We start from the raw sequence: 23806 nt of genomic DNA on the forward strand, positions 1-23806 counted from the left end.
TCACACTCTTTTTACACATAAGTACCGTATTATTATATTATATCATGGTAATCATTTTTGTGATTATTTTGGGAGTCGCAAGAGTCGCGTGGCGCGACTCTTAAAAAAAAAGAGTCAGACTCCCCAAAATTGCGACACCTTTAATTGAAGAGTTTCAAAAGAGTCCGACTCTGAGTCGCACTGTTGCGACTCCCCGCGACTCTTCCACGCGACTCCGAGTCGCCCCAGCTCTGGTCGTGGATAGTACAGTTTGATATTTCGTCGTGGCTATCATGATTTTTTTGTCCACGGCGAAGGAAAGTACCTATTTTATCATGTTTGTATACTCCCATTAAAATGAACCTGGTACCTACTTGATGAACTTTTTGTGAGCTAAAGCTACTGTTCACCGATATGGCTGGCTAAAGCCTATAGCAGTGGAGTTGCTGGTAATGGCAATTCTGCCATGATGTGGTGAGTGGTTGTAGGCCCCATTATTCCGATATGCCTTAATTGGAAGGCTTTTTAGCTTAGTGATGTAAATATGATATAGTCAAATTTGACTCTCTTTTTCTTTTTATCTTGATATGGTTCGATTATGAATCGTGAAATAGGATCTCGATCCTCTATTCTATGTGTTGTTAAAAAATTGAAATATCTCGATTCATGAGATTACTTAAGTACCTTTTTGATATTCACCAGTGTGAAATAATCGAATCAAATGTTTTTATTTGATCTTATAAATCTTGATCTCTAAAATCATATAGAGATATTATCCTCTCGATACCTTCTTGGCCTGTGTAAAATTCCATTTTCGTGTAGAAGAAGATTTTTGTTTTAGTTTGGTAATGGAAACTGATTTAATGAAGGTTATGTGATATAACTAGGTTAATTTTATTTTTCCTACTTCGTTCCTATTCCCCTATGCTCGTAATATTCCATTTCCTATCTTTCTTCTTGCGATACCTACTTTCTTTCCTATCTATTAACTCGAACCAATTATTCCTTGACAAAAAGTATTCTTATTTCATAAAATCCTATATCACACAGTGTTGTGGCGAAGGTGTGCTGGGAGGATGTTGGCAAGGAAATGGTGCTGTTGAAAGTAGTGACACTATCACCAGAAAGCCACAGAGACATCACAATGCAATATTACATATCTCCTCGGTGATATTGCATGATGTTATAGTGACATTGCAATGCTTACTGGGAATGGATAATCAAAAATTTTTATTATCCTATTTCTCACAAGCGGAACTCGTTGTAATTGAACTAATATGATCATCCGTATAATGAGCTAATTAGGTATTTGATTCATTGAGATTTATTAATCTGTGTAGTTAATTGAGCGAAACCTAAATTCAAGTACCTACCTACTACATATAAGATGCGTGTACGTTCTAGGGACGTACGGTGACATCTCCATCAGTTGTTCAGTTTTGTATAGGATATCTACCTATTTACCTACTACATATTTACATCTAAACAGAAAATCCAAACAGCAAGATGTGTTTCTCTACAAGTTTTTTCACCTGTATTTTCGTCATTGTGCCAAGTTTGTTCCTGAATTCGATGGCTCAACGAGTTCGCTACGCAGGTAACCTCTTGAAAGACTTTGATAAGATAGACCGTGATCACGATGGGTATCTCACGTTTACTGACGTGCAGAATTATTATAAAGAAACACAGTTTTCTTACGATGTTCGGGTATTGAGAAGCGACTTTCAAATCGCCGATTGGAATTCAGATGAACGTTTAACTTATATAGAAGCAGAACGAAGTAAGTTCGCCTGGATCGAAGTTCCCCCCTACTTCACAGGTAACTTCATGCAAGACTTCCAAACTATAGATGCTGATGATGATGGGCTACTCTCGATCAATGATCTGCGGCAATATTATGCAGCATTAGGTGTTACTTACGATTTTCGGCGATTGAGTGCGGACTTGGCAGACGCTGATCGGAATCGAGATGGATATTTAAGTAATCGTGAAGCAGTAAATAGTAAGTTCGCTACAGATCTAAAATAGGAAATATGTTAAACCTAAGTGTTAGTGTTACTTTTATTTATAAACCAATGTTTAATTTAAGAGTTTCCTTAAATTTTGTCACATGTTAGTGAGGACGTTAGCCCTTGCAACCATATTAAGGTTCCGAAGTGTTTATTAGTCTATGTATTACACGATTCTTATGAATTACCTACCAGCTTTGTTGTTGTTTTTTGGATGTGTTACCAGGCTTGTTAACCGCAAAAAAAATCTGGTCAAGGTTATGTAATGGGAGAAAATTATCACTTTTAAGTCACCTATACTGGGAGAAAACTAATTAATTTCTCCCACCTATGGTGACGGAAAGCTGTTAGAAATCAACTGCCTATACTGGGAGAAAATATAACATTTCATCTTATACTGGGAGAAAAATATTGACTTTTTCTCCCACATATACTGGGAGAAAATATCGACCTCGAAACAATAGAATTAAATGGATTTTATGCCGACTACGTGGGAGAAAATATTACGTCAAAACCTGTCAACTTATACTTGGGAGAAAAAATACTTTTATTTTTCTCCCTCTATACACGGAAGAATATTTTGCGGATCTCTGAGAGGTTGAAATATTACGTAACTTTAATGACCACTGACCCTATCGACCACCCTGCTTACCTACCTAGTCGATTTACCTACCTAATAAAAAGATGATGCAATCATCGGAAATATTACATAAGATTTCCGTATATGATGCAATCGTATGCGAATATTGCGTCATTCAATCGACTTTCTATTCGTTCCTAATATTTCTGGGGGTAGCGCTTTAGCCAATCACAACATTCGGCGTGCGCACAACTTACTCCTACTCTTTCCTTGAAATACATATTTAGTTAACAAGCGATCCGAAAAACATCTACGCAGTCAGTCTTGTTCCAGTCAGTTCTTGTGTAATTCAGCTCATCGTTAGTTCTCTTTCCAGTTTGTTGACACCAGACTCCCGACCAGTTATTGACCCCGGGGAGCGGACACCTACACTCATGGGTTAGTAGCAGTCGGTAAAATTGGTTCCTGTGTTATTTTATATGCTGATGTATCCGGAACTTGGCGTGTGACTTGCTCACAACCAAGTTGGCAGTTCTGTTCCAGTTCATTTCGATGCCGAAATATTTATTAAGTTTCAGTTTTCTGGACTTAGTAAAATTTCCAGATCAAGTTGATACATTCGACCTCTCATCTAATAATAACTCAGCTTATAATGGACCAGCCCAATTCAGGATCGTAATAATCAATTCACGAATCCATCACGTGAGTGTTCCCTAGGGGGTCGTTGGTGTTTTCTTTACGTTCTCAGATCGCCTTCGTTATTTTATTGTGGAGTTCGTCTTATTATTTTCTTTTCCTTATTATTTCCTTATTGACCTAAGCATCCTCGTGTATTTTCCTAAGTTTATTGACCTAAGTTTTATTCTGATAAGTATCCTCGTGTTATAGACCTAAGTACCTCGTGTCCAAACCAGTCCTAGGCTTATTCTGATAAGTTTTCCGTGTTATTGACCTAAGTTTTCCAAAATCTATTTTTCCTCAAAATAGTCAAATAACCTTCAATTTCCTCCCTTAAATGGCGAGCAAGAATTGGTATTGCGATGCGTTTCAAACCAATTAAATCGTGTGTTACGAAGTTATTTGTGTGTTCTTGATTTATTCCAATCGTATTTAGTTCGAGTGTATAATGCGTGTAAATATCATAAATGTTCAAAATGATTATTTTGAACATTAAATCGTCGAAATATTTTCATCTTATATTGGTAATGAATCGTAAGTATAAAGGTCGAAAATCTTGATTTTCGACTCATTTTTAATCGGTTTATACTGATTTCGGCCAATTCAAGACATCTTATAGAAATTCATCTTATAAAAACGAGCCCAACTCCTTATAATTAATTTATGTCGTACCAAAAATATCTTAAATCTGTCTGCGATCTACCACGACCCTGAAGATTCTATGAGCTAGTTAACAGATCGCAAGAGATATCACCTTATAATTTACAAGCTATTAATTGATCACAACCCAGTGCTTAAAAAGATATCCAGAACAGGCAAAGTTAGTATAGATTAGTCTATATTTCTATACTTTCAAAAAATCTCGAAATTGTTAACCAAAAATTACCATTTTTGGTAATTACGCAATTTTGAATTTTACGCGGTACCGGTACAGTTACGGTTAAAAATTTATCAAGAAATTCAAAATTTTGGTTAAAGGTTACGGTTATTCATTTTTTAAAGTTATGGTTACGGTTATTGGTGATCATGTTTTTTGGTTAATGGTTAAGGTTAAGGTTAGGGTACAGTTTTTGATGGTGATTTTTCTAGTTGAGGTTAAACTTAAAATTTCGGTTAATGGTTAAATAAAATTAGGTATAGGCACTTACCCTAACAAACCAAACTTAGCGTTTTTATGTCACTTAGATATCTCAATAGCATTTCACGATTTATAAATGATTTACGGGATTCAGTTTTGTACAATGACATCATATGTATGTCTGACTATATCGATTATGTCGCAGGTATATCTATCTATATCCTCAACACCTTTTTCCCTATCATAATTTTTGTAGATATCGTTTGGATATCTAGAAAAGGATATAGGTTTTGCAATATCTCCAGGTTATTGTTACTATATTGTGATGATTCTAGGCAAAAGTAGGGTCATCCTATAGATTTCTCAAGATATAGAACGATTTCTTCTATAATTTTGTTTTGGTTTTCTGTAACTTGTGCAATGTGTAGAGATAAATTTTTATCAAAGATGGCTGAAAAGTGACAATGATGGCTTTTTATTCTCAAACTGTTCTTCCGGGTGTTTCATGAGTGTGTCTGTTTTTTGTTTTTTAAAGATGTTGGGAATTTTTTAAATGCATTTTCTAAATCAGTGTATGTGTGTTTGTGTTTGATTGTGTATCTAAAAATGTGAAAATTGTGAATTTTGGAACAGAATGAAAATATACCAATGGTTCTATACTTCGACAAGCTCTCAAGGCATCTTATGGAACTTTTCAATATTGTAAATGAAGTTAGTAATGCAAATTCCAATTAGACTATAATTTTGATTTCATTGAGGTATATTTCACTTTAACTAATTCTTTCTTAATACCCCACTTTGGCACAAAAAATAACAAGAAATAAATAAATTCATCACCAGCACCTCCTCCCCGGGCTGGTGGTGCCCATGAGTGAAGTTCCCTGGCTAGTGGACTTTTGTTTTTAAGGTTTTTAGTGAGCTGGATTTCTGAAACCTTTTGGCTATAGTAATGTGAAGCGAGTGTGAGAAGCTTGAGAGAGGTTGTTGATTTCAAAAATTATATGATTTTCTTGAAATAATTTATATGTAATTATGTACTTTTTTCTTGTCAATTTCTTGTGTAGAATTTTTGAAATTGTATTGGTGTAGAATGTAAGTCTTGTAGCTAATACATTGAGTTATAGAGAATAATTTTGTTTTTAAAAAAAACTACCAAAGTGAATAATTGTTAAGTATATCGCTAGTGTAAAAAACTTTTGATTTTTTGTTTTTTAAATCCAACATTACTCTTTGTAGGTAACTCACTGTATTCTCTTTGAGACTTACATTCCATTACCAATGTGGTTTTGAAAATTCTATACAAAAATTCACAAGAAAGATATACATACGATATAGTTCATGCACATCGATTAGAAATCTGACGAAATCTACAGACATAGGCTAGATATCCTGCGATATATCAAATGATATACCCTGGATATCAAAACTACATCCCTCAGATATCTATGTGCTATACAGAAAAGCAGTACTATGTCTGGTAGAAATCGCTCATCAGATTTCTGAATGTCTCTGAATATAGTTCAGATATAGATAGATTTACAGTGATTTAGCGATATAGGCGGACATCTTGCCATTGTATAGATATAGGAGCGACATGACATCGTTCTGCATAAGACATGGAAGGATATCGTTTGGTTGTTAGGGTAGTTGAAAATTTCTAAAACTTTTCTCTGAGTTTAGAAACAATTCTTCATTATCTCTTATCATTAAAATATCATTTAAGATCAAGCATTTGCATTAATATGTAGCTTAATGACTAATGAGTGTGATGCAACTATAGTACAGTGGGTAAGGGGTTGGACCCAAACAAAATTGCTATAACAAAGATTTTTTTGCTTTAAAATGTCCAGGTGGGTGTCCTAAACAACATATCTGGACCCGTCCCCGATCCACCAGGAGCGTTCTCCCCACGGTGGATTTTAGCCTCCCAAAACACATTTTTCAACATTTTTTCCCCCACATTGCATTTTAGCAAAAAATAAAATATGTGGTTAAGTTGGACAAAAGAATCTACATCAAATTTCCGATCTAATGATGTACATATCAACTTTCCTTGTACGTTCAAGGGGGGGGGTGGAACTATAGCCATTTAAAAAAGGGGGTTTCCTGAAAAAGACATAAAGGCTATAGGTGGTGAAGAGGGGTGAAATTGTGAGGGTGAGATATATCATCTATCATCTATAGTATAAAGCTACAAGCAAAAAAAGTTCAGCAGGCTCTCATTTGGCCCCAATTATACCTAGGAAGCTAATTTTTTCTTAATAGAAAGCTCTCGACGAATACTTGATGCGAAAAATATAGCGAAGCCCAAATTTTGAATTTTAGGGCCCCAAATTTAGGAAAAAGAGGGCTAAAATCAACGTAAAATTTTTTTGGAAATACGTTTTCTTCCAAATTGCATTTTGAGCCGAATTCCAAAATTTGAACCGATTTGGTCCCCTTACAAGAGGAGATATGGCCCAAAAACCAACTTTTGGGCCCCCTCCTCCAAATTTATGAAAACTGAACCAATTTTGCTCATTTTTTTTCAAAATCTTCCTTACGCATGCCCGGGCATGCGTAGATATGTTATAAAACATTTTGAATTGAAATTTTTTTAGTTTAAGTATGAAAAATTAAGAATCAAAATTGAATTATTTTGAACAATTTTAATAACTTTGAGCTTTCATGTTTCAGCAAAATATTTCCCATTTGCTAGGCATTTTATTTGTCATCAAATTGAAGCGTGCAGAAAATTCCTTTTCATGCACCGCATCATCCCAAGTACCAAAAAAAAATGAATTAGCCCCTGGGAAATGACCTAGCTAATCAAAGCACACCCATGTCTGGCGATTTACCGCCTCGCCATGGGTTATTCGGACATACTAAATAAAAATGAAAAAAGAAAGCATAGAATCTTGGACCTATTTCGAATTAGCATATTGAACCTAAATGGACCAATATCCGCATTGGCGCAATATTGGTCATGAAACGAATGTATCTCGAAGATTTACCATTAAGATTCATACATAAAAATTATGTAACCGGATAAGTAATTAAAATCAGGGTCTTTCACCATTAAATAACTACCAAAGGACGAAGAAAATAGGTATACCAAGAATAATATGTAGGGATAAAAAGGGCACCCCTAACCCATCGAACTTGAAGAAAGTAACAAGCACACTGCTTTGAGACTTTTATTGAGCAACAAAAATGAAAACGAAAGATAAAGAAAATCGTGCAGCTTAAAACTAAATTAAAAAAATTCAATTAGCATACCTTGGTCAGAGAAATCAACCGAAATAGGTGGCAGCTACCCTATAACGACCGGATGAATTTATTTCACCTATTCTCAAAGAATAAAAACAGAAAGTAAGACGATAATAGGAAAAGAGAGAGTGCGTTTGTGGATAATTAAAAGTTCAGTTTTAATTATGTTGTTGAATGATTGAATTATCTCATTTGAGATTCATGTAACGTGTATGGTAATTCATAATAAATAACACCGGTTCAACTTTTCACTACATCGAATGAATAGGCCGAGGTGCTCGGACCTACTAAAGATTCATGCGAAAGTTTCGAACGTAGGAAGCTTAGATATAAGTTCCTCGAAACGCCGCTAGTTGTACTCTAGATTGATAATATAACCGGTACAATGCTAATATGGCCGGTGCAATGATGAAAATTAATATCGAGAATATCATAGGTAGGAGGTAAAATAAATGAGTTTTCGTTTAAGGAAATATTTACCCAGCAAATGATGTGAGGAAAGAGGGAAAAACCTCCCACTACAAAATAGTAAACAAAAAATCCAACTTATGCTTCGCAGCCGAGTATAATATATCTCTGTTAAATTATTCATTCTACTTAGTAATAATAGGGACATGGCAAAAGATGGCTGCGAGCCTGTCACTTTATTTTTATTAATTTGGAGGTAACTTGTTGCCAATGATATTTAAGCGTAATGTAGAATTATTGGATGGGTTTAAATTATCCAAGGGATTTTCACCATCCTTCAAGTTTTCAACCTTTGGTAAATTACAAAAGAATTTATTTAAAGTAGAGGCAATTTCCAGTGGATTGGTTACCATGATGTTTTGGTCCATTATATAAATCTACCTATACAGTTATTTTTTTTTCTTTTTATAAGTTCCCAGGAGGTTTTGTTCAAGTTTTTGGCATTTTGGAGTTTTCTATCATTTGCAGGTTTTTTTTGCATTTTCAATCAAAGTTTTATATTTTTGTTTAGTTATTTTATATTTTTCTTTCAGGTATGGAGAGTCAAAAGTCTTCTTCGTGCTTTGTAGGTCCATTAAATTTTGTTCAACAGTTTTGATTTCAATTTTGGTTGGTAGGGGGAATTTTGTAATACTTTTTTTTTTGGTTTCCCTTTCACTATACCAAATGGGAATGACACATCTTAGTGTAATAAGAACACGTTTAGGAAACTCTGAAAAGCTGTATTAATAGTATCTGTTTCAGTCCAGCAGTTACTCCAGTTCTCACCCTCAAGTAACCTGAGAAAAGTTCCCCTAGTGGTGTCATTTATTAATCTTTGCTGAGGTTTTAAATAATTTACTTGTTATACCTGTTCAGAGATATTGAGCATGAACATATTATTACTCTCTCATGATCTGAGATAAATGCGTTTTACATACTTCAATTCCAAAAGGGGCATCTATATTACTCAAAAAATTGTCCAAACAAGTTTTAGATTGTGTAGGTTTGTTACATAGTAAGTTCATTTTATAACAAGAGCATACTTATATCTCCAAAAATGTTGTTGCAGCTTTACTATTTGATAGTGTGTTTATGTTGAAATCACCACCTATAATGTTGAGAAACCCATTTTTAGATGCAATTTTTATCACAGTTTCCAGCTTTTTGAAAAATACATCTATGTAACCTTGTGGTGGCCTATATAAAGAGATAACATTCAATTTACCCATGAAAGATGTCATAGCTGCAACCTCAAAGTCCCCCTCCTGTGATATACAATGAGCCGATTTTGAGAGTGACACCTCAAAAGTGGCGTTTTGACCAGTTTTTTTCAAAATTAAAAAATCCAAAAAATCAAAAGTTTCCCATTTGTGTAGAAATTTTCGAAATTCACACGAATCGCTGTATTTTGTCCAAAACTAACCCCCCAAATCCAAATTTTACCATTTCCAGCCATTCTGGAGCAAGAGTGAGACCTCAAAAAACCACTCTTGAGGTGTCAGTCTCAGAATCGGCTCAAATGTGGATAAATTCGTTAAACAGGTCGAGTGTAATATACAACTCGATTTTTAGCTGCCCAACTGCATAATCACGCCTTCTGGAGCAAATTCAAAATTCTGGAGAAATGCTGGAGGCTCCAGAATGGTTGGAAATTGTGAAATTTGGATTTGGGGGGTTAATTACGGACAAAATACAGCGATTCGCGCAAATTTCAAAATTTTCCACACAAACGGCAAACTTTTGATTTTTTTGACTTTGAAAAAAGCTGGTCAAAAAACCACTTTTGAGGAGTCATTCCAAAATCGGCTCAAATGTGGATAAATTTGTTAAACAGGTCGAGTATAATACACAACTTGATTTTTAGCTGTCCAACTGCATATTCACGCTTTCTGGAGCAAATTGAAAATTCTGGAGATATTGAAAAATCGCGCTGGAGGCTCCAGTATGGCTAGAAATTGTGAAATTTGGATTTAGGTGGTTAGTTTTGGACAAAATATAACGATTCGCGTAAATTACAAAAATTTCAACATAAACGGGAAAGTTTTGATTTTTTGGATTTTTTAATTTTGAAAAAAGCTGGTCAAAACGGCACTTTTGAGGTGTCACTCTCAAAATCGGCTCAAATGTGGATAAACTCGTTAAACAAGTCGAGTGTAATATACAACTCGATTTTTAGCTGCCCAACATCATATTCACGCCTTCTGGAGCAAATTCGAAATTCTGGAGAAATTGAAAAATCGGGCTGGAGGCTCCAGAATGGCTGAAAATGGCGAAATTTGGATTCGGGGGGTTAATATCAGTCTTAAGACTTATTTTGAACATTTTTATTGATCACGTACATACTTTTTTAAAAAGCATAAATCACCAAAATGTCAATTTTGAATTTTCAAAAATTCGCCAAAAATCGAAAAATGAACTTGGGCAGCTGAAAATTTGGTTTTGGGGGGTTTAGACTATGCTCTTTCCAGAAATCGCGGTCCTGTTCAAATCGGAGTGTAACACCTCAAGAGGTTCCCTTGTTAGTGTAATTTTAGCAAAAGCAGGAATTCTGGAAATTTTGGCTACCAAGTATAAGTAGCTAACAAAGTTTTTTGGTCATTTTTGCAAAAAATATCAGGACATTTATACCTATTAGTAACTTCAGCAGAAAATTTATTTTACTGACAAGTTGCTAGAGGCTCCGAAATGGCTTAAAATTATCTACCTAAGCTACGTCTTTTTTTTTCGTGTGGTATAAAATGTCAGGAAGAAATAAAATGTTTTATTTAAAATTAAAACTCTGTATAACTGATGCATGTATTAAGGGGGGCCAAAATATCACAATTCGCAGTGATGACTGATAAATAAAAAAAGAAAGCTCGATACAATTATGTAAATGTTAAGGCTCATCATTTTCACGCAGAAAAAATCTGTTTCCATTCGCAGCTGAAAACCTTACTCTGCGAATGAGATGAAAACTTGCTCTAAAGTGGTATCTGTTAGTACGTAATCTTCAACTATGTCACGATGGCGTTGTTTTAGAGCTTCCATTTTTTCAAACAAAGTCGACCACAGTAAAGATGTATCTCCTATTTGATAATGAAGCAACGCCTGCAACAGATGGAAATGAAAAATTAGCTAAGCATGGGTATTGGGTTTTAGGCAAGTGAGTTAAAACGGGCTTGATGATGAAAAATTCGAATCAACTTGTCTCTCGCCTTATGTTCGTCTATCAGATTACAATATTCCTCCGTGAATGTCTCCAACATGGTATTTTTTAACGCATCTTTTTCCTCGTCGGATTCGGAAATATCGTTGATCTTTATCACAATTGAGAATCCTTGGGCGTATCGTTTCTTCAAATGTTGAGCAGTTCCGATACATTTCATAACACCCGAGACCATTATCGTTAATCGATCACACAGAGTTTCACATTCTTCCATACTAACAATAGGTATATGTAGGTAAAATTAAGCGAATATAATTTTGTGAAAAGATTCAAAATAGGTTGTTCTTTTCAAGTTGTTGGTACCTACATAAATTAAAAAATTACCTATGAGAAGTTAAAATAACTGCTTGTCCGAGTTCTTTACTTTGTCCCATTATGTCGTACAAATTGCGTCTAGAAACCGGGTCTACTCCAGTTGTAGGTTCGTCCAAGAATACTACTCTGGGATCCCCAATTAATGACATCGCTGTACATAATTTTCGTTTATTGCCTCCGCTGTAAGTGCCACATTTTCGGTACTGGAATTCTCCTAACCCTGAAACGAAAACGAATGAATCGGCTATGTTGACAAGAAATTGAAAAGTTTTCTGGCTCAAGTACCTATAATTTCTATCCATTTATCGACCAGTAGTTTAATCTCGTTTCGGAAAACACCTCTCATGGTGGCAATCATGGACAACATTTCTCTGCCGGTCATTACTTCGATGAAGCAGTTGGTTTGAGGGCAATATCCGGCCATCGATAAATACTGTGAAAAATTAAATCAAATAATTAGGTAGGTATTAAGATGGGTTCTCAACGTTCGAAGAACGAATAGGTAGGTAGCGAAAAAGTTGGCAATTTCTCACTAGGGAGGTCACAGCAATATTTTGGAACTGCACAAGACTATACCTACATCATTGGCTAAAATTTCAGATGCTCAAGTACATACATTTTTCGAGTTTTGATGAATTTAAAAAAAAAATCGAATTTCTGCTAGAAATTAAGAAAAATTGCAATTTTACTGGAAAGCTAAAATGTTGTATATTTTGAGCCATTTTGAGCAGTTCTAGAGCTTTCGGCAGGTTTTTTAAAGATGAAATTTCCACAAAATGTTATCCAATGAATTTGGAACCCACTTTAAACTCTAATTTTAACACGCCGAGTCGATTGGAGATGGTTTCAAGCCGTTGAGGTGCCTCTAGGCGTACCTACATACAATTTTAGAGATTCCACATTTTCAAAAAGTGTCATAAAAAGCGTCCATTCAGCTTTCTAAAATTTCACTTTTCCCCCATTCTTGGACCAAATTATATTTTCACAAATTCATCAGAAACCGAAAAATGCACTTTAGCGCCTGAAATTTTCGCTCGGTGCTGTAGGTACATATCTTGCATGTAAGTACACATTTTCGATTCTGCGTTGTCAAATTCAGAATTTGTTTGTTCTTTGGGATATTACTCCTCTCCTCATTACTTTCTACAGATAAGTATATAGGTAGGTACCTGCATTTTGTTAGCACTCAATTTAACATTTTCGATGGACGCATCACCCAAGGTAGGAACAATTTCAGCTGTCAGCATCTTAAACGTTGTAGATTTACCAGCCCCATTGACTCCCAAAAGACCAAAACATTCTCCATGTTTGACGACAAAATTCACATCGGAAACAGCAGTAAAGGGTTTGAACCAGTTGATATAATTCTTTCGCAATCCATCCACTAGCAAAGAAATTTGGTTTCCTTCTACTATACCTAAAATATAATACCAGAAATTTACATTCTGAAAATTATGTAAGTATAATCCGAAGCGTTTTCAACTAAGGTAGGCACGCAGCTACACACATTACATTAACTATACACCTAGGTACTACACAAAAAGCTGTTAGTTGCACTGACACTTGAAGGGGTGGGGGGGGGTAAGGGATGAGCCTCCACCCATGCTGTATATTTTAAGAACATTCATTGATTTTTATATTTGTAGTTTGTAGCATTTACAAACACCTGGTGCCCCCTGGAAACAGCAACTTTGCTGGCCAATCATCCCAACACTGGTCGACCATGCATCCTACACCCGGGTTAAAACGATCCTTTCCAGGACCAACACAGACAAGGATGATAACTCCGTTCCAGGGATGGAAGAGCCGGGAGCGAGCCGGAGCCAGAGTCTGAAAGAGCCGAATTTTTTGAGGAGCTAGAGCCAGAGCCAAGAGCCAAATAAATGAAAATGCAGAAAAACATCAAGAGCTCTCTTGCAAAAGAGCTCCTTATTTTACTCAAGAGAGCCATCATCATAAGGAGTCTTTAACCTGGAAAGAGCCAGAGCCAAGTGGGAGCCCACAAAATTTTTCAGGCTCTTTGGCTCCCTAAAAGTAGAGAAAAAAGTTAAAAAATGCGCACAATTTTATCAAAAATTCAACTTTTAACTCACATTTGTGAAGAAAATGAAGAATTTTTAAGTTTTTTTCCTCATTGAGAAATGAAATGAAAATAAATGCAGTGTATTTTCATTTTTTTCATCGTTTTTCACGAATTTTGAACTCTAATTTAAAGAGCCAAGAGCCAGAGCTGGAGCTGGAGTGGGAGCCGAGAAATTGGAAGAGGGAGCCGAGAGTCAAAGAGCGGAGTCGGGAAGAATTGAGGAGCGAGCAAGGAGCCAAAGAGCTCTTGTAAAGAAAAAGAGCCAAGAGCCAAGAGCGAGCCAGAGCTGAAACTTGCGGGGAGCTGAGCCAGAGCCAAGAGCGGGAGCCCTGAATTCAAGGCTCTTCCATCCCTGCTCCGTTCCAAATTTTATCAATCAATATCGAAGGTACAACTGCGGCGAAGGAAGAAATCCTGTCACAAATGGTCAAGGACCTAAATGTAGACATATGGTAGTCACCATTTAAGAAACGCACAGACCTCATACAGCATACCTGCCAGAAATCACTGGAATGAAGATTATAATTGACAGGCCACACAAGAAATATGGAAGTGCCATCTTAGTCAAACAAAATATGGAGATACTTGCTGCCTCTTGCACCGACGATGATGGACATTGGAGACTGAAAATAGCCTGATGAAAACCAACTGTACCTTATCTTTGATCTTAAATTACCAGCGTCATTCCACAGTGGACCTCGGAATAATGTGGTTATGAATAACCCAGATAATATCTTTGTGTCAGAGCATATGTCACATCTTTGCCAGAAACAGGTTGCCAATCCCATACCTCATACCCAGCACAGGCCAATAATCTGTGAGGTTGGAGCAGCGGTCTACCCAATCAGAAGTGCAAACCCACCACCAGGATTCAAGTTTGAAAAGACTGATTTGGGAGTCCTTTATTTACGAGTTAGATGCAGAGGTGGTTAACATCATACCAGCACCAGAAAATTGTGATATTTTTAATGCAGTCCTTCAACAAATCTCAGTCATGCACATCCTAAGAGGAGGGAGGAAAGATTACATCTCTATTCTCTGGTATGAAACCAAGCCTCATCACACAGTATAACGAGTATGTTGATAAATTTAATAAAAATCCTTTTAATGATGATACCATAGAGCTTAGAGATAAACTTTCAGCGGAGATAGCTCAGTCAAGGCAGGAGACCTGGCAGGGATTGGTGAAAGATCTCAACTTTGGTAAAAGGATAGTTGAAGAGCATGGCATCTGCTCAAAAGACTGAATGGAGAAAAAAGTTGAGCAAGTAGGAGTAGTTTCACCTAGGCAATGGCAAACCAGATTGTTCATCAGCTGCTCATAAATGGAAAGTCGAATGGTACCTAGTGTTAAAAGCAAGAAAATTACTGTAATCATGCAGAGGAAGTAACTTTTCATCATGGTTCATATACTCCGAGGTCACAGCAGCTAATATGTTCAGCAAAAAATTGAAAAGCAGCCGGTGTTGATAAAATGTATGTGGAGTAGAGGAAACATTTTGGGCCTAAAACTGTTACCTGGACCCAAGAATTGTACAACACCTGTGTAGAAACATCAAAAATACCTTGATCATGGAGGCAGCCCTATGTCAATGCTATCCAGAAGCCAGGCAAAGACCCAAATGACCCTAAAAGTTTCCACCCTATATCATTACTATGTTATCTACAAAAGATATTCGAGCAAGTGGACCTAAATCAAGTAGCTGAGCATATTGACAAGAACCTAATCAGTCAGCAGATAGGTTTCAGACCTGGGAAATTTTGTACTGGTCACGTCCTCTGTTTGACACCACACATAGAGGATGGTTTTGAACAGCATAAGGTCACTGGTGCTGTGTTTGTGGACCTCACAGAAGCGTTTGACACAGTGTGTCATCAGATGCTTTGGTACTAGATTAATGAACTGACCAGGGACTACAAATTTACAGAAATCATTGCAACACTGCTGAAAGACTGGAGGTTCTATGTCACATTAGATGAAAAGAATAGCACTTGGAAAAGGCAAAAGAATGGCTTGCCTCAGGGAAGTGTCCTGTCACCCATCCTTTTTAATATCTACACCAACTATCAACCAATTGGAGGTACTGCCCATCGCTTCCTTTATGCAGACAACTTGGCACTCACAGCAGAGTGTGACATATTTTGTAGAGGTGGAAGACACACTGAATCAGGAAATAGAAGAACTTGACAAATACAGAAACCCGTTCATTCAACCTGCAAAACCATGAGGCCAAGATACAGCTCAACATCCAATGGGGAAACACTGCACTGAATCACAATGACCACCCCAAATATCTAGGATTAACACTGGATAGATCATTCACTTACTGGCAACGCTGAAAAACCCAAAATGAAAGTGGCTACTAGAACAAACCTGATCCAAAAGCTGGTAGGTAGCAGATGGAGAGCTAAACTCCAGGTCCTGTGTACATCAGCACGTGCGCTGTGTTACTCAGTTGCAGAATATGCTTGCCCGGTGTGGGGATGATCAGCTCATGCTAATGAAGCCTGTCAATTGGTGACAGGGTGCCTCAGACCAATTCCACTCACAGCTTTGAATTGTCTCACAGGGATTGCACCACCTGAGGTATGTAGGAAGGCTGGGAGGCGGCTGCCAGAGCAGAAAAAACTAAACCAACACACAACCCCTTACACCCCATGCATGGCTACAGCAAATTACCAGAGAGCAGACTAAAAACCAGACACAGTTTCCAGAGAACAGTAAATGATTCAAGTGCTCCTGCAGACGTTAAATGCTGTCAAATCTGGAACACAGCATCAAGAAGCAGTACTATGAGCGAATCATTTCCCCAAGGCAAGCAACTGAAATACAACCTCTGGAAAACGCTGAATAGACTGAGAAGCGGAACAACATGCTTGAAATCCAACCTATACAGTTGGCACTTGGCTGATGACAATCTGTGCGAATGTGGCGAGTTGCAAGATGACAGACATTTTTTCAGGGTTTGATTATATGGTGACTTCAACGCAGACAAACTGGACCAGACAATTGATGACAAGGGGATGAAGTTCCTCGAATATTGGGACAAGAAGGGAATTTAGATGATATAGCCGACCTGCCAAGAGAAAATAGACTGACACTTCGAGGTAAGATTTCAAAATAGCGGTTGCATTTTTAAATTTTGAATTTTAAGAATCAAAAATGAAGGGAAGGTATGCACATTTACACTTTTTTTCTTCAATATTATGGTAGGTACCTTCTAAACCTAATGAATTTTTACCCTAATCAACCACCTCCAATCCATCCCAAACATTTCAGCACACATAAATTTTTGATTGAAGTCACTCTCTTTCATAATGCAAGATTTCGAAAATCATATTTTTTGGTACTTATAAGTAGGTACCTACATAGCTGTTGAGGAATTACCCATTCATCTTCTGATTAATGAAACATTGTGAAAACATCAGCGCAGAACATTTTTCACAATTTACAAAAAAAAATATATTGAAATTGAGTGAAATTGTCGTGGCTTTCATGGCACTTACTCGATTCATCCTGCTTATATTTTTGCACTTCTTCGTATTCCTGTATCACATCGTCATCACCTTCGGCCGAGTTAGTGGAGTCTGTACCAAACAGCCCATTCTTCAACGAATTGAGCCAATAATGAACAAATCCAGTATTGACTAAGGATAGTATGACGGTGTATAAAATGATACCGAATATCAAAAATAACGTCTCCAAAAGTATACCGATCTTATTCTGCTCCGATTCAAATACAAAGTACGGGTTCTTTATCGACTCGTCTGAAAAAATAACGAGAAATTTTGGCGTGAATAGATTTTAAACATGTCAATTAGGTACCTACCTATACCTTACCTACCAAGTACCGACGTTTTAACGCAAAATAGGTAACCTACTTTCACAGATTGCTTTTGCGGCTCCAGAACAATATGAACATACTGAATTGGCTCGGAAAATCAACATTAATTTTATGAATAATATCAAGAAATTATAAGACGGAACGAGTAAAACGATTCTACTGACGACTTTGATAACGTAATTCAATATTTTAGAATTGTATTCTGCTGTGGACGCTGCGTAAACAATTATTGTCATCATACAATCTGTAAATTGATAATGATTATTACGTTAAATGAGGACGAACGAGGACGAATTATGAATACAAAAATACCAGAAATGGTATACCAACTTAATTCAATACCTACGTACATATGAAGTTGAATAAGAAAAATGAAGTATACGACTCTTCTTTGGAATCGGATGAATTATTGGTTACGTAGATGAAAAGTAATGCGGATATTCCGTAAAGAATTATCGTCACTGCAAACACACCTGTAAAATTTCATATATTCCTTCAATACCTACATATACCTACTTACCTTATTTCACGGCTGTGCAGAGAGGGGGAAAGGGTGCTTTTCCCGCTGGCCGGGCTTTTTTAAGGGCCCGTGAAAAATGATTGAATTTTATTGAAATCTCTTAATTTGCTGACAAAATCGCCAGTCTATTCTCAAAATTCTCATTTCTTTCGAAAGCTTTTGCCTTCGCTTCGCTCGGGCCAATTGGATTCCCTTCTTTCTCCTTAAGATTAAGAAAAAAAAACCATCGATGAAAGGCTTTTAGAAAAAGTTGAAATCGGGAAAACCGAATTCTTATGTACATTGAAATTGATGCTGTTCTACTTTTCAAACTAGGTAGGTACATACAAATTATCCAAGCTTTTGACCTCGCTTCGCTCGGATCACGACCCTCTTCATTTAACAGGCCAGAACCGCCAAATCTGGCAACAATGTTTATCAGGCCCAAGTCGCGCAAAAGATAACATGCGTTTAAATGGGCCTGATACAATTTTGAACAGTTTTTCATTAAATAACTTTTTTGTCAGTGATTTTATGAAAATTTTGTTGTAAAAGATCAAAAGAGAATAAAATTTGCAATCGAATGGTGTACCCATTATTGAATTTTAGTCAATTTACTATTAATCAATTGGGAATGTGTGTGAAATGATCGTTGGGTGACCTCTAATTATCAGTAATTGCACCGAATATTTTCATTTAAATTGTATAAAACTATATATCGTTGGAAAGAGGATAAAAAACGCTACATTTTGAACAAAACCTGTGTCAAGTAATTTGTCATATTTTTGAGAACATCTTCAATTGAAAATTTGAATTGAATTATTTCAAATACTGTAACAAGTGACTGAACACTCATAGTGCTCAAAAGATAGCATTTTTTATGCTCTTTCCAACGATATATAGATTTGTATAATTTAGATGAAAATAATCGCTATAATATGTGATAATAGAGGACCTTCAATAATTACCGTAGACATTTTCCTCACTTATAAGCTTACTTACAAAGAGAAATTCAAAAGTACCCATACCATTCGATAGACAAATCAATCATCTTTGGACCATGCTAAAAAAATTTTCAGTAAAATGTACTCCATAAAAAGAAATTAACGAAAAACTTCAAAAATGCACATTTCGCCATAACAACAATGTGTTTTCTGGGCCTGATAATCGTAAAAATGCGGCGTTGCCGTTAGCAGCGGTTCCGGCCTGTCAATTTGATTCTCTTCTCAAAAATTACAATTTCAAGAAACCTAGATATTGAATTTGAAAAATGTTGAGATTAGAAAAACCGAATTCTTTCATTAAAATTAATGTTGTTCTAATTTGCAAATCACTCCAAAACTGAAAACTTTTGCCCTAATAGCTTTGCTCGAGGCTTTATTAAACACCACAATTCCAGAAAATACTCATAATACTCACTCAAAGCATAGGTAGGAAAAATACATATTTTTCACTTTTTTTTTGAACAGAACTAAGTAGGGTAGCATACTGAATTTTCAAAAAAGGATGATACACCTCTCCTCCCAACTAGCACGACTTGTCTTTTCTTCGCGCCCTCCTCCCCCCACCCCCCCCCGGCGACCCGATTTTCTCTGCATGGCCCTGCGCTTATTCTACAAACATTATCTCTGAAATGAGATACTATAGATATTTCGACACTAACCGAGCGACATATCCAGGCCAAGAAAAGAGGAATGATCTACGATTTTGAAAATTCCAACGCGAAGGAAAGTTACCAACAAAACGAACGTCAGATCGGATAACAGGGTAGCGAACCAATACACCAATGGAGAAACACTCGACATGGTTTGAATATGTTGAAATCCGTCAATTCGCTCCATGTTCACAAATTCGGCGAAGAGAGCCATTAAATCGAGCGTGTAAAATGCCAATGCGAAGAACCATATGGCATAAAAGGTAATAACGTTTGGTTGACTTGCGCACACTTTCTTCGTCTAAGTTGAATAAAAGAATATCCTACGGTAATTTCCATTTTAAAACACACCTTTACAGAACTTATATGATTGTTAATATTATAGGTACCTACTTTTCGTTCTCCTGTTTCTGTATCAACATGTGATTCTAGTTTGATTTGTAGAGGATGAATAATTGTGTTGATTTGGTAGCGACTGTCATTCGTAATACTGCGAAGCAATACGTTCGTATACGTGGTTATGGTAATTGGAAACGAATGTAGCAAAGGAGGATTATTCAAAACTTTCATAGTTGATGAATTCACTTCGAAAGCTGATATATACTGCTTATTGTATTTCGAAATATCGCTTCCATACTGAAGTAAATCTATGGAACATACAACCAAGTAGATAGGTATAGGTACTTATTTTTTCTTTTATGGTAGGTATCAGCTGAAGGAATTGAACATCGCAAACCTTTTTCAATCGGAGAAATACGGGCGTCCACCAATAAACCTCCTTTTTCGGCAACGTATGCTGGAAGATGTTTGGCAAAACTGGAATCAGGGACGTTATTTTTCAGTACAACTGTTGAACCTGGATAGGTACTCATTGATAAATCCAATGGTGGTTGCGGCGAAAGGTCTTGGTTCAGTGCATACATCACGAACATTATGAACAACGATGGTAGAATAATCTGCAACAAACCATCTTAATAATCACGGTCCTGTTATAGCTACGCTTGGGCTTGATTGCAAATTGGTGTAGATGGAGACATTTTTGGATCCGGACCAGCACGAAAATATTTTCCTAAACGGATCGAAAGGATGGCACAGATGGTAAATCCGAATTCATAAGCACTGAATTCAGTCCCCTTTTTTTGTGGATATTTTTTCAGTCATTTTTAATTGTAGAGATTTTTTTTTGAATGGGGACAAGAACCCCCCCCCTTTTTAGTGTGCGTAGCACACTATTAGTTTCGGTCTGAAAGTGGAAAAATTCTTTGGAACGAATGTTCTCTTAGATGGATGAACCGATTTTTTTGAAATTTCCATACGCACAGGGTGCCCAGAAATATCGAGCACCCTTAAGAAAGTTTTCCATTAAAAATATAGGTCGGCAACGTGAAATAGATGCATATGATTGGTGGAATGTTATCTCTCCAGTCCAGCAACCAATCATGTGCTATCAATATTATCATTCACTGTGACCAACTAAAGTATTTTAGTAGAAAACTTTTTTAGGGGTGCTCGATATTTCTGGGCACCCTGTAGATGTGGTCTAACGTGAGGCATGGAACGCCGTAATTATAATTGCAATTACTCAATTAGCTTCTTGAGTAATTACAATTAATTACGATTTGTACCAAAAAAGGAATAAAAAGGGAAAAGGGCCATATCAAAAGCGAAGTCGACAAAAGCGAAGCCGACGTCAGTTAAATTTTGAAATTTATGTAACACCACAGGGGGTGTAAAATCTTTTCTATTGTTCAATTTTTGAATTTATTTTTCAAAATTGAACAACGGAAAAGATTTTATCAAAAGGGAAGCCGACCCCTGTGGTGTTATACCTATTTATCAAAAGCGAAGCCAACACCCGTTTTAAAATGTAACACCGCGCCGCGGGGGTCATAAAATATTGGTATCTACAGTGTTATCTTTCCCATTGTTCAATTTCAAACATTTCAAATTTGGTTATTTTTTAAACATTATAAATCTAACAAGGGAGGTGCCCCAGGTGACATGCACCGATTTAAGTGATTCTTGCACCATTGGATAGAGGACATCGAACATAGTCTACCACAGAATTTTCAGCTGCTGAAGTGGATATTTCGATTTTTCAGAGCAATTTTTCGATTTTCACATTGCAATTTGGAAAAATTGGCCAAAATGGTTGGCGGAGGTCGCATACCGAAACCTCCCATATTATTTGGGCATTTCAATACTTATGATAAGACTAGCTGACGGTGAAATTTTCAGCTGCTGAAGTTGATATTTGAGCCCTCCAGGGCGATTTTTTGATTTTCACATTGCAATTTGGAAAAATTGGCCAAAAATAGTCGGCGGAAGTCGCATACCGAAACCTCCCATATTATTTGGGCATTTCAATACTTATGATAAGACTAGCCCACGGTGAAATTTTCAGCTGCTGAAGTTAATATTTGAGCCCTCCAGGGCAATTTTTTGATTTTCACACTGCAATTTGGAAAAATTGGCCAAAAATAGTCGGCGGAGGTCGCATACCGAAACCTCCCATATTATGTGGGCATTTCAATACTCATGATAAGACTAGCCCACGGTGAAATTTTCAGCTGCTGAAGTTGATATTTGACCCTTCCAGGGCGATTTTTCTATTTTCACAATTGCTATGTGAAAATCGAAAAATTGCTCTGAAAAATCGAAATATCAACTTCAGCAGCTAAAAATTTTGTGGTAGACTATGTTCGATGTCCTCTATCCAATAGTGCAAGAATCATTAAAATCGGTGCATGTCACCTGGGGCACCTCCCTTGTAAGTCATTTGCCGCCTATTGTCTCAAATATACCTAAATGTAACGCCACAGGGGTTATAAAATTTTCTCTATTGTTCAATTTTGAGAAATGTTTATAGAACACCTGCAGGTGTTTCATTTACACAAGTTCAGTACCTAGACAATGAAAGCAGGTGGTTACCCTTTCTGAATCAATCCCACCAGTCATTTGTGATTTTGCTGTGCTCCCAAGAGGTTCTCTCAGTACTGAAGTGCTTTTGGAGTCGCATTATGCTTTCAAGATATATTGCGTTGCGCACTGGAGCTTTCAGAATAGCATAGTGTATTTGGAATCGCATTGTGCTTTTTTTTCGAAATCATGTTGTGCTTTTTTTTTGAAATTGCGTTGTGCTCATTTTCTTGAAATCAGTTCGTCCTTTTTTTCTGAAATCGCGTTGTGCCTCTTTTATAAATTACGTTGTGCTTTCTTTTCAAAATTGCGTTGTGTTTTTTTTTGAAATTGCGTTGTGGTTTTTTTCAAAATAGGGGTGTCCTTTTTTTCGAAATCATGTTGTGCTTTTTTTCCGAAGTCATGTTGTGCTTTTTTTTGAATTTGCGTTGTGCTTTTTTTTTGAAATTTTGTTGTGCTTTTTATTGAAATTGAGTTGTGCTTTTTTTCAAAATCGCGTTGTGCTTTTTTTCCGAAATCGCGTTGTGCTTTTTTTTTGATATTGCTTTGGTTTTTTTTCAAAATCACGTTGTGCTTTTCTTTCAAAATCGCGTTGTGCTTATTTTTTTGAAATTGATTCGTTCTTTTTTTCTGAAATCATGTTGTGCTTTTTTTTAAATCGCGTTGTGCTTTCTTTTCGAAATTGCGGTGTTTTTTTTCGAACTCGCGTTGTGCTTTTTTTCCAAAATCGCATTGTGCTTTTTTTTTTGAAATCCCGTTGTGCTTTTTTTCCGAAGTCGCGTTGTGCTTTTTTTTCTGAAATCTTCACATTGATTTGAAGTTTACAAAATGAATTTCAGTTGAAGTTCAGTTTTAAAATTTTCAAAAAATACAACAATTTGGGTAGGTACCTAATTATCAAATCTCACCTCCCACTTCTTTTTCTGAAGGAACTGCACACATGGAACAAATGAATGGTGGTTTTTTAGTCGTCGCGTTGGGAGGTCAGATTCTGAACGAAATGAAAAGACATAACTTCAGAATCTTAGTCGAATTGACGTGGAACGACCTCACTAATCTGGGTAATTGGGAAGTTTGAAAAATACACGGATCACTTACTCGAATGAATATGCTGAAAGAATTACGCGACGTATAAAGAAATTTTTTCTTGAATATAGCTTTGATTTGTTGAACGTACAAAGACGCACCTTCAACATAATGCAGAGAATCTGAAGACAAATGAAAAGTACATCTTCAATACCGAAATAGTATTTACCTACG

At 36.5% G+C, this 23806-nt stretch overlaps 1 protein-coding gene across 2 annotated transcripts in view; it reads right to left on the minus strand.

The window, feature by feature from the left end:
• Nucleotides 1–10764: 10764 nt before the first annotated feature.
• LOC135844286 (retinal-specific phospholipid-transporting ATPase ABCA4-like) overlaps nt 10765–23806 on the minus strand; it is a 28425-nt gene continuing 15383 nt past the window's right edge. The window contains exons 15-26 of one of the 2 annotated variants that reach the window (XM_065362444.1): nt 23645–23754; nt 20364–20583; nt 20021–20274; nt 19637–19928; nt 17825–17947; nt 17512–17718; nt 17137–17397; nt 12716–12963; nt 11832–11979; nt 11556–11766; nt 11221–11446; nt 10765–11113 (exon numbers count right to left, since the gene is read on the minus strand). In XM_065362444.1, the coding sequence (XP_065218516.1) occupies nt 10958–11113; nt 11221–11446; nt 11556–11766; nt 11832–11979; nt 12716–12963; nt 17137–17397; nt 17512–17718; nt 17825–17947; nt 19637–19928; nt 20021–20274; nt 20364–20583; nt 23645–23754 (2456 nt within the window). In that variant the 3' untranslated portion in view covers nt 10765–10957. The remainder of the gene's footprint in view (nt 11114–11220; nt 11447–11555; nt 11767–11831; nt 11980–12715; nt 12964–17136; nt 17398–17511; nt 17719–17824; nt 17948–19636; nt 19929–20020; nt 20275–20363; nt 20584–23644; nt 23755–23806) is intronic. The other variant, XM_065362451.1, reaches the window with a different exon arrangement.

Source organism: Planococcus citri, chromosome 1, assembly GCF_950023065.1.
Source record: "Planococcus citri chromosome 1, ihPlaCitr1.1, whole genome shotgun sequence".
Lineage (NCBI taxonomy): Eukaryota > Metazoa > Arthropoda > Insecta > Hemiptera > Pseudococcidae > Planococcus > Planococcus citri.